Source organism: Squalius cephalus (assembly GCF_949319135.1).
Source record: "Squalius cephalus genome assembly, chromosome: 5".
In the NCBI taxonomy this organism is placed as follows: domain Eukaryota; kingdom Metazoa; phylum Chordata; class Actinopteri; order Cypriniformes; family Leuciscidae; genus Squalius; species Squalius cephalus.
The window spans coordinates 13,209,348-13,219,545 of NC_137126.1; the positions used below are offsets into that span (position 1 = coordinate 13,209,348).

At 37.9% G+C, this 10,198-nt stretch overlaps 1 protein-coding gene across 1 annotated transcript; it reads left to right on the forward strand.

The window, feature by feature from the left end:
- Positions 1–297: 297 nt before the first annotated feature.
- sat2b (spermidine/spermine N1-acetyltransferase family member 2b) lies at positions 298–8,121 on the forward strand. Its single transcript, XM_079870807.1, has 6 exons — positions 298–471; positions 6,635–6,686; positions 6,790–6,873; positions 7,434–7,535; positions 7,618–7,658; positions 7,837–8,121. Exons 1-6 carry the CDS (start codon positions 409–411, stop codon positions 8,008–8,010), a joined length of 516 nt encoding a protein of 171 aa, XP_079726933.1. The 5' UTR covers positions 298–408; the 3' UTR covers positions 8,011–8,121.
- The last annotated feature ends 2,077 nt before the right edge of the window (positions 8,122–10,198 follow it).

The following is a 10,198-nucleotide window of genomic DNA, read 5'->3' on the forward strand; positions in this document are numbered from 1 at the left end:
ATAAACAGATCTATCTATCTATCTATCTATCTATCTATCTATCTATCTATCTATCTATCTATCTATCTATCTATCTATCTATCTATCTATCTATCTATCTATCTATCTATCTATCTATCTATCTATCTATCAGGTGGCCTATTCGTTCTGTCTAACTTAAGCCAACTTCTTTAATTTATTTATTGTATTCAATCAAATGAAGTATGAAAATTAAGACAATAAAGCATGTGATTCGAACATTGGTTGCCAATAGAGGCTGCGCAGTTTTTGTGATATATGACGCTCTTGAACACATTTTACAGTCTCGCTGCTCTCTGGTGGACGAACGCGTTTAGCCTTCAGTCGGATTTTTAGTCACTGGTCAAAGGTGGTGCAGGAAATCAGAAAACGCTGTTTGCCTTGTGCAAAATGAAGTTTACAATACGTCCAGCCAAACCTGAAGACTGCAAAGATATAGAACGCATGATTATGGTGAGCAAACACCATGCACAGTTTGTTACGTTTGTGTTTAAAAGACAGTGGGTGCGTCTTTTCAGCTCCCTAGCTTCATAGGTCGTGAATAGACCTATATCACGAATTGTGCAAACGAATGACGAAGGACAGTAAGGACCCTGGCTTACTGGTGATTCTATTTCCGGTGACAACGTCCTCATTGTACATTACAACTGGTATTTATGAACAACAGCAATATCTTCCTGGATTTATTTAAAATTTTATTTTAAGTACATTATGATAAATAGCCTACTTGGCTTGTTATTGCACAACATGCATGTATTTTGTGTCCAATTGCATTTCCTTTTAAAATAATGTGATACATTCATGGTATATATCACTTATACCTATAAAACCTATTTCGTTTTAATTCATTTTCAGTCAAATAATACATTATTTTATATTTTGGTATCTTAAATCTTAAAATGGCTGAAAACTAAATTATGAATAGTATACAATATACAATATATGAATATTGTATACAATACAATATACTGAATGCATTTACTAATGATTTTTACAATGGAAATGAATCAACACAACTTACTTAAACTGGACAATGACTTTCTTGACTTTCCTGTACAGCCAAAACAATTTTTGTTGCATTAATTACAACCAGTATTGTAAAAAGTATTAAAAAAATGTTAAAAAATAAAGGTGGCTTGACTTGTATACTTGTATAATTAAAAGTCTTTTAAAAGTAAAATCAGATGCTAAAGATTCTAAATATAAGGCCACTAGAATGCAATCATTATAAATTAATATGAATGAAATACACAACCACAAAATAATAATGTGTTAGGCACTGTAGACACTCTAAGGGTCTTACTAAGGCTAAAATTTCACTTATAAATAAAATTATGTTAACTATTGAAGCTTGTTTAAACACATTTTTCCTGACTCAAAAATAAGCCTTACATCAATTTAAAAAATATAAAAAATAAAATAAATTTTTTAAGCTTTATTTGTCATTGACACACATATGTACAACATTTCAGCTGCAAATACATTATAAATGTTACCTTATGTTCATTGTTCATTATAGTGATGTATGTTTATGCTAAAATATAATTAAATAATGTGTAGCAGTGATTGTGTAGTGACTATACTCTCGTGAATTATGATTTGCACTCCAGAACTTCCGTTAAGCCGATGCTCTCTGGTTTTCACGTGAGCATAGTCACTACACAATCACTGCTACACATTATTTAATTATATTTTAGCATAAACATACATCACTATAATCAGGTTGCGATTTGTGAAAAAAACAGAGGGGGGGATGTTTTGAAAAAATTGTATTCATAGAAATAAATCATGAGAACATGAACTTCATCACTGCATTTGCAGGAATAGTAAAATCTTTTTTCTTATTAACTCATGAAGTCAGGGCCGGATTAAAAATTTCCTGTGCCCTGGGCTAGAGCCCTGCGCGGGACTGTTTTCTTCATCCCGCTCCCGCCCGCGCCCGCAGAATTTCTGACCATTACCGCCCGCTCCCGCAACGTATGTGTTACACTCCCGCCCGCTCCCGCTGTATGTCCACTCCCGCCCGCACCCGCAAAACTCTGAGAATTTATTCCCGCACAATAATAGAGATGCATTGATTTTGTGTCTTCTCCCGTCCCGCAGGAAAAAACATGTATTTGTATTGCTATTAGTGAAGAGATTCATGGGGTTGTTTGTTTCGTTTCCCTGGCCGGCATGTATTCTGGACACATACACACAGGACAATGGAGGAAATCGAGTGTATGCTGTTTTTGGATGGTTTTGTTTTTGTTTTTGCTGTTTTTATTCAGGATACTCCGTCTGGCACGTGCAATGATGACACAGTGAATAGTGATGATTCTCTCTGATCAGCAGTCTGCCGTGTTTTCACGTCACATTTTAGTATCGCCTCAGCTCGTTTAGAACCTCGCCGGAGGTGGTACGAAAAAAAAGTACCTGGAAGCAGATTACAACTTTTACACAGTGGAAAACCAAACAGGCGAGCTGGTACTGTGTAGTGGAAAAGTGCCATTATTGACATCTCCATCATGTCGCTAGGCTACCTCCCGATCCCGCAGTGTTTTTTTTAGCCGCCCATTCCCGCCCGCAGCAAAGTTCAAACCGCCCGCTCCCGCGAGATTTGCGTTGGGTCCACTCAATCCCAATGCAGCCCTCTACCCTGGGCAACAAGACTCAACCCCCAGGTAGGGGGGTTCGGGGGCATGCTCCCCCGAGAAAATTTTGATTTCTCTGACCTACATATGTGCAATTTAAGACTTTTGAAGGCCAAAAAATTATAAGAAATAGCTTTAAAACCTTGTCATTAGATTATTTGTCAATACCTGCTCCTCATCTTCATATTTCTTATTCTCTCAGTCTTCTTATCCTGGCCTATTTCTTCCCCTCCTAAAGCTGAACTTTGACTGAGTCTTTTCATTTTCGTCTGTGTCAGTGACTAAAGTAAACATAGGCTCGACTGATATTTATTCGTTTTATGAATCATTTTCTTAGACAAGTTAATTTACTCAAGGCTACCAGGAAAGCAGTATTGCCATTAGGAACCTTCTGAAAGCTTTGGAATCTGAAAACGTCTGTTTTTAAATGTTAAAAGTAATTTTAAATAATACAAATTATAGACTACGTTTACCGCAGGTGGAATTGGCAAACATTCCCTTAAGCATCGTGCGCTGTAGAAAGGCGTAAAAGCATTCTCACAATTATGCAGCATTAATGCACGAATGATTTTGAATGAATATTTCATGTCGATATAGGCTACAATGGTCACATAGCCTAATGTTAAAACTAATATTGCTATTGATATCTTTGTTAGATTACAGACTCTATAGAACAAATGTCCGTCTGGGTTTTGAATTGAATATGTTCACATCGTCATAATAAACTTAGCCTATCTGTTAGTTTTCTTTTCAAACAACAAAAGTGTTAAGTTGTTACGGCGTCCAGTCATCTTTGTCAAGACGTTTTTCTTTATTAAATGCATCATAGATAGCGGTTAAGCCATTTTTGTAATAACATAAAAAGGGCGCTGCTAGTTAAAATCCGATTTGCGCAAAAAAGAAAATTACTAGCTATGGGCGCTGGCGTGACGTAACTGAAGAGACGAATTAGCATGTTCTTATTAATATTATTACGAGAGAGTTTTAATTGTTTTTGACGTTTAATTGTTTAACGTTAATGTTGTTAAACGAAAATTGTATTATCAAAAACATTTTTATTTACCTGGATCTGACTGAGCTCCGCCCCTGTCAGGGCCCCTTGATGTCATGTGCCCCTGGGCAAGTGACCAGTTGCCCTAATGGTTAATCCGGCCCTGCATGAAGTAGCCTAACGCAATATTTTTACTATAATAGCTTATTTTTCCCCACACATATGAACTGTGATCATGCACAACGAAAAAAACATGTAAGAATGAACCACGATTGATTGCAAAGTTAAACCATCACACATCACAGTAGAAACTGTTTTACGGTTGCTGTTAAAGTAACAGTGCCGGCTCTGTAAATCTGGGGGCCCTAAGCAGGATAATCTTGGGGCCCTGCTTTGCAGTGAATAACGGAGTATTGCCACCGCAAACCAGCAACTGTATACAATCTAACCCTTACACATTTCATCTGTACCTCTTTAACATGATTGCCCACAATTATTTTACTGCTTATTAAAGTACACTCACTGAAACAGTAAAAGTAAAGTTTCTATTTTTATTCAAATTTCTACATCTACTTTATTACTGTCTGAATGCTTTGTAAATTTTAAAAGAGCACTAACTGTTTTTGTCCACTAGGCAGCTTAAAACCTTTAGTATTAAAAAATCTTCAATAAAGTTGTTGCATATAGGCCTACTACAGGTGTTGCTGGAGTCTCGATCTTTGAACTTCTTTTCCCTTTTCCACACTTTAAAAAGAGGGAGTAGTTGGACCAGTAATTTCTTTGCTTCCTTCTAAAGTGATTTAAACATTGATGTATCAAATAGATTAAAAATTCTACAAAATATTCTAGTTTGAGTTGGTACTTATTTTTTATATATTCCAACTACAAAAACACTACTTCAGCGACCAATCATTAGCCAAATGTGTAGGCCTATATCAAATGTTTAGTTATAAAATATAAATCTAGGCTAATAAAAACTCTAGGTAACACTTTTTACATTTTACAGTGTCATTACACGTTACATGTAGATCATATAAAAAGAATTCTACAGTAAAAACTGCTTAAAATGTGGATTTCGTTGTAGTGCCTCTACTACAATGGATAATGTCCACTTTAACGCACCTCTGAGGTTGCCGAGAAACAGCGCCGCGAATTGTGCAGAAAAAGCAATAGGCCGCTCTTTGTGCACTGTGTAATGTGCCAAGTTCAAAAATTCATACAAAAAGAATTCTACAGTAAAAACTGCTGAAAATTTGGATTTCGTTAGAGTAGTAGCTCTAACTATAATGGGATATTTTCCACTTTAACGCACCCTCCCGAGGCTGCTGTGAAATAGCACCACGAATTGTGCAGAAAATGCAATAGGCGGCTCTTTGTGCATTGTGTAATGTCAAGTTCAAAAAATCTTAACAAAATAATTCTACAGTAAAAACATCTTAAAATCTGGATTTAATTAGAGTAGTAGCTCTACTATAATGGGATATTTTCCACTTTAACGCACCCTCCGAGGCTGCCGTGAAATAGCACCGCGAATTGGGCTGAAGGCGCAATAAGCGGCTCTTTGTGCATTGTGTAATGTTCAAGTTCAAAAATGAATTACAAAATAATTCTACAGTAAAAACTTCTTAAAATTTGGATTTCGTTAGAGTAGTAGTTCTACTATAATGGGATAATGTCCAATTTAACGCACCCTCCCGAGGCTGCTGTGAAATAGCACCGCGGATTGTGCGGAAAATGCAATAGGCGGCTCTTTGTGTGTAATGTGCCAAGTTAAAAAATGCATGCAAAAATAATTCTATAGTAAAAACTGCTTAAAATCTGGATTTCGTTAGAGTAGTAGCTCTACTATAATGGGATTTTTTTTTTTTCTTTGCACCCGATGGATGGACCCGTTTCATTTTTGCGGTCAAATTTCCAAGTCCAGGGAAGACAACGATTTTACACGGTTGGTTGACTGTTAAACCGCGGCGACACCGGCGAGTACCATCTGTAGTTAGGGGGCCCCCTAGTGGCGGCGGGGCCCTAAGCAGCCGCTTAGTTCGCTTATAGGGAGAGCCGGCTCTGTAAAGTAATAACGTTAACTTTACAAAGCGATGCTGAGCTACAGTAAAATGATAGAAAAGACATCCATGCATCTGTGTTAGTCAGTTCGCCTCATTCGCGCGAACTGGACACGGCGCCCGCGCCGCGCTAAACGCCTCATTCTCAGTGGTGTGACTGGGACACTAACTCTGCTTGTCATCATAGAAACAGATAATCAGACTGTGATGTTTATTCCCGCTTCAGTAATATGCTGAATATTATTCAGCATATTACTGTGAATATGCCTTCCTTTCGACACACAGCTCCACTGCCCAACGGACCTGCAACCATCTCGCAAGTGTTGATAGGCTATTACTCGTGAGGTGTAACCAATCAGATAGCGCCGTGGGCGGGACATTGAGCAACAGAGAGGCTGCGGCAGCTATCAGAGCCAGCCAAAGTAGCATTTTAAAATAAAATTGACTTTAATCAAACCACGGATCCATGATAAGTTTTGTGATCCGTCTCGCCACTAGTGTAGTAGCACTGATCACTTTGAGGGGGGGATAAATTTAAATTTAAGCAGAGGCAGGGATACATTGACCAGAAAGGGGGAAATCCCACGCATCCCCCCCCCGGCAAATCGCACCCTGACTATAATGAACAATGAACATAAGGTAACATTTATAATGTGTAGCAGTGATTTGCATTCCAGAACATCCGTTATGCCGATGCTCTCTGGTTTTCACGGTGCATCGTGGGACTTTTTAGGGAGCGAATGTTTCAGTGTACTGGTAGGATTTTGCGACTGAGACCGCAAAATCCTACAGATCCTACTTTGCCAACAGACCGACATGGCTGACAGACATGATAAGTGCCCTGAATACAGAATGAGGGAGCTGATTGATACGCACCCAATGATTGTTAAATGCAGAATGAGTTGCGATTATCTGTGTATGTTTTACTGTAGGAATTGGCTGTTTATGAAAAGATGCCTGACCAAGTGAAGATATCCCATAAAGGTTATTTTCAAAAAGCTGACCCATTATTTTATTGTTATTACAGCCAAAATGAAGCCACATGTTGCTTACTAATTAAAGTCTGGTTTTCTTTGTTTTCTGTTAGAGTTGGAGAGGGATGGATTTGGGCCCAATCCTTTTTACCAGTGTCTTGTAGCTGAGGTACCTGAGGAGCACATGTCTAAAGATGGTAATAATGACTCCTAAAAGACCAAAAATTACATAATGTTCAGAGAAAACAGGGTAGGAATATATGGAAAACAATTACTTAAAATCTTTGGTTTACCCGATATAACCTACATTAAATGTAGTTATGTTTATGTTATTTTATCAATAGATATTTCAGTTGAATTAAATTTAGACAGAAAGATCTCTCATCACATTTACATTTATTAATTTAGCAGCGATTTACAGTTGAGGACAAGTACAACAAGCAATTAATCATAAGAAGGTAATAAACACGAGAAGTGCCAGTAATACAAAGTTTCAGTCATCGTTCAAAATAGTACAAGCTAGAGCAGGGAGGGATTAAAGAATAATGAGAGCATAGACAAAGGAATAGTAAAAGCATAAATATATATATATATTTAATCAGGATGCATTACACTGTAATAATTAATCTTAGTTACTATGACAAAGCTCAAAAGTCGCAACCCCCACAGAGTGAGTGGAGTACAATGACATTTTAGGATTTTTTTTTTTATATATATATTCTTCACAAGTATTCTTACTGTAGTCGGCTTTCCACAGGACACTCTAAGGTTGGCTATGCGCTCTTCTTCTATACGTACAGCACCTGGAAAGGAAGGACTGTGTATATGGAGGATCTGTATGTGATGCCAGAGTACAGAGGTGTGTATATATTCTCAGTAACCCAGAGTTTGATCCAAAATGCAGAACTGTGTGTTGACACTCATCTCTGGTTATGCTACAGGTAAAAGCATTGGAAAGGCTTTAATGGCAACTGTTGCCAAAGTGAGTTTTTAAAAATATTTTTTATATTTAATTCTATATTATCTGGATAACTTTTTGCATCATGGTATTACATTTTATCGTACATATTTTGTGGTTAAACAAACTTTGTTGTCTCAGTGATTGAGCACTGTGTTTTTAATGTAAAAGAGTAAATGCAGTTTTGTTTTTTACTTTATAGGTGGCCAAAGAGCAGTATTGTGTACGTTTACAGTTCTCTGTACTGGATTGGAACAAACCCTCTTTAGACTTTTATTTAGCTAAAGGTGCAGAGGACCTCACAGCTAAGGAGGGCTGGCATTTTCTCCGTTTTCATGGAATAACTCTGGATAATCTAGCACAGGAAGCACCTTAAAAAACATTAAGACATCTGACAAGTTTAGTTTATGTCACTAGGAATACTTAGTGTATATTTTTGGTTTGTGTCTTTTAATGCAATATATTCAGTGTTAAAATAAAAGATTTGAATAAAGAAGAAAAACTAAATAAAAATGTATGAAAATATTTTTTTGTGCCACTGTTCAATGCAAACTCATTTTGACATCTTTAAAATACATTTAGTGATAATTAATCTCTTGCAAGTACTGTTTTTGTTGTAATTAGCCCTCCATGGTATTCATTATGTTCTAACCATGAAATATTTTTTACTTTAATTGATAGATTTATATACTTCGTTAGCCTCATAGCATAATTGCATAAGTCTTTTTTTTTTAAATATAACTTAGGCAATTATGCTATGAGGCTAACGACTTGGAACTAATGCAAACCAAAAATAAGTAGATCCCTATCATTCAATTCCTATCATTCCCAGTCATTTGGCTAACTCATCCTCACTCTAATTACATGGAAGAGCTGTTGATGCTACTATTTGACTTAAAACCAGCACATCATTGGCTACCTTAAGGCCTGCCCTTTTAATTCCCATAGTGAAATATGTATTTTTTTTTCTTCTGAATAACAAGGAAATGAGTAGAAATTAATTGTTGCCATACCATAAAGGGTTAGTAGTTCGCAAATTTTAAGCATTCCTGGACATTTGCAAGTGAACCGAACCTTCTTATCCTTGAAATTGTTTTAATCCAAATCAATTAAGTACACTAAAAATAAACATTACAATTTTTCTATAGTAGTCTCTCTATTTTTTTGAGTTAGGTGCACGATTTGCGTGATTTTACTCATTCTATTGAATTTTAAGTTGAATCGACTTAAGTGAGCTTATTTGAGCCCATTGTCAATGGAAACAAACAGAGGCAGCGTGAAACACAACACTGCACAGCATGCATTTCTGTCAACACTTGCTGGTAAGTTGAAGGTCTTTAAGTTTGGCTGTGAAACAATTATTAATAAACGAGAGGTATAACAGTTAGCTAATAAAAAAGAACATCTCGGTTACGTATGCTAATCCTCGTTCCCCGAGGAGGGAACGGAGACGTACGTCAGAGGTGATCTGACGAATTGGGGATCTCACTTGAGAGACCATTCCACTTCGAGTGTAAACTAAACGAGCCAATGCACATGGGCATGCGATAATTGCACCAGCTGCTGTGCATCGCAGCCCAAGCATATAATGAGCAACAGGTGCGTCGCATCTTTTTTTTTCGCTGAGAAGCCTGACTTGTGATTCGGCTGTACAGTGGAAGGAAACTTAGCAACTGTGGCGACGGGACGTATGTCTCCGTTCCCTCCTCGGGGAACGAGGGTTACCATACGTAACTGAGACCCTTTCGTCAGTCACTCTCTACATACTTAAGAGGTGATCTGATGAATTGGGGATATCTACCAACACGCCACTACTGCTGGCCCTTCCAGCGCTCCGCTTGAGTCTTCTGGCCTGACCGCAGTGTTGGGCAGAATGTAGGAGCTCTAAGAGAAGGTCAGTCACTGCTGTTCCGCAAGGCAGTGTGACTTATTGGATAACGCTGGGAAAGCATGTCCTTGGAGAAGGGAACGCTGCAGAAGCCACATCCTACCCCGGAGGGAGGTACTGTGGCGGTTACACATATGGACAAGCAGAGCAGGGTAGTCAAGTCATCTTCATTTATATAGCGCTTTTAACAATGTAGATTGTTCCAAAGCAGCTTTACATTGATAATAGGAAATTAAAGTAAAGTGTTTTGGCTTTATAGCAGCTCTAGAATAAAGTTATTGTCCAGCTAAAGTTAGTTTAATTGATTCACTTCCGTCGCAACGATCATTAGTTATTAACTTAGGGGCCGCTAACACGACACCGTTTTAACAGAAAACTCTTAAGTTCTTTCTGCGCAAACTTCAAAAACGCGAACCAATGAGAACGCCGATGGCGTGCACATGCGTATTACGAGTTCAGTCTATAGGTATGTGCGTTTGAATATATGTGCGCAGGTGTGTAGTCCTTAGAGAGAGAATATAGGGCGGCTTCTGTCACTTTGAGTGATTTATTGCCCTTAAGCCCCGCCCCCTTTTCCCCCGTTTTTACCCTTCCCTACAAACATCCCCACCCCACCCCACTTCTGGACAAGTCATGTGACCGTGGGAAAATTTTCCCACGATCCACATTAAAACGT

What these genes read in the sequence shown, in the direction of transcription:
- sat2b (XM_079870807.1), top strand. Translation starts at nt 409, where the DNA reads ATGAAGTTTACAATACGTCCAGCCAAACCTGAAGACTGCAAAGATATA. An exon ending in ATATAGAACGCATGATTATG is followed by an intron (nt 472 to 6,634) that starts GTGAGCAAACAC and finishes GTTTTACTGTAG; the next exon opens with GAATTGGCTGTTTATGAAAA. An exon ending in TAATGGCAACTGTTGCCAAA is followed by an intron (nt 7,659 to 7,836) that starts GTGAGTTTTTAA and finishes TTTACTTTATAG; the next exon opens with GTGGCCAAAGAGCAGTATTG.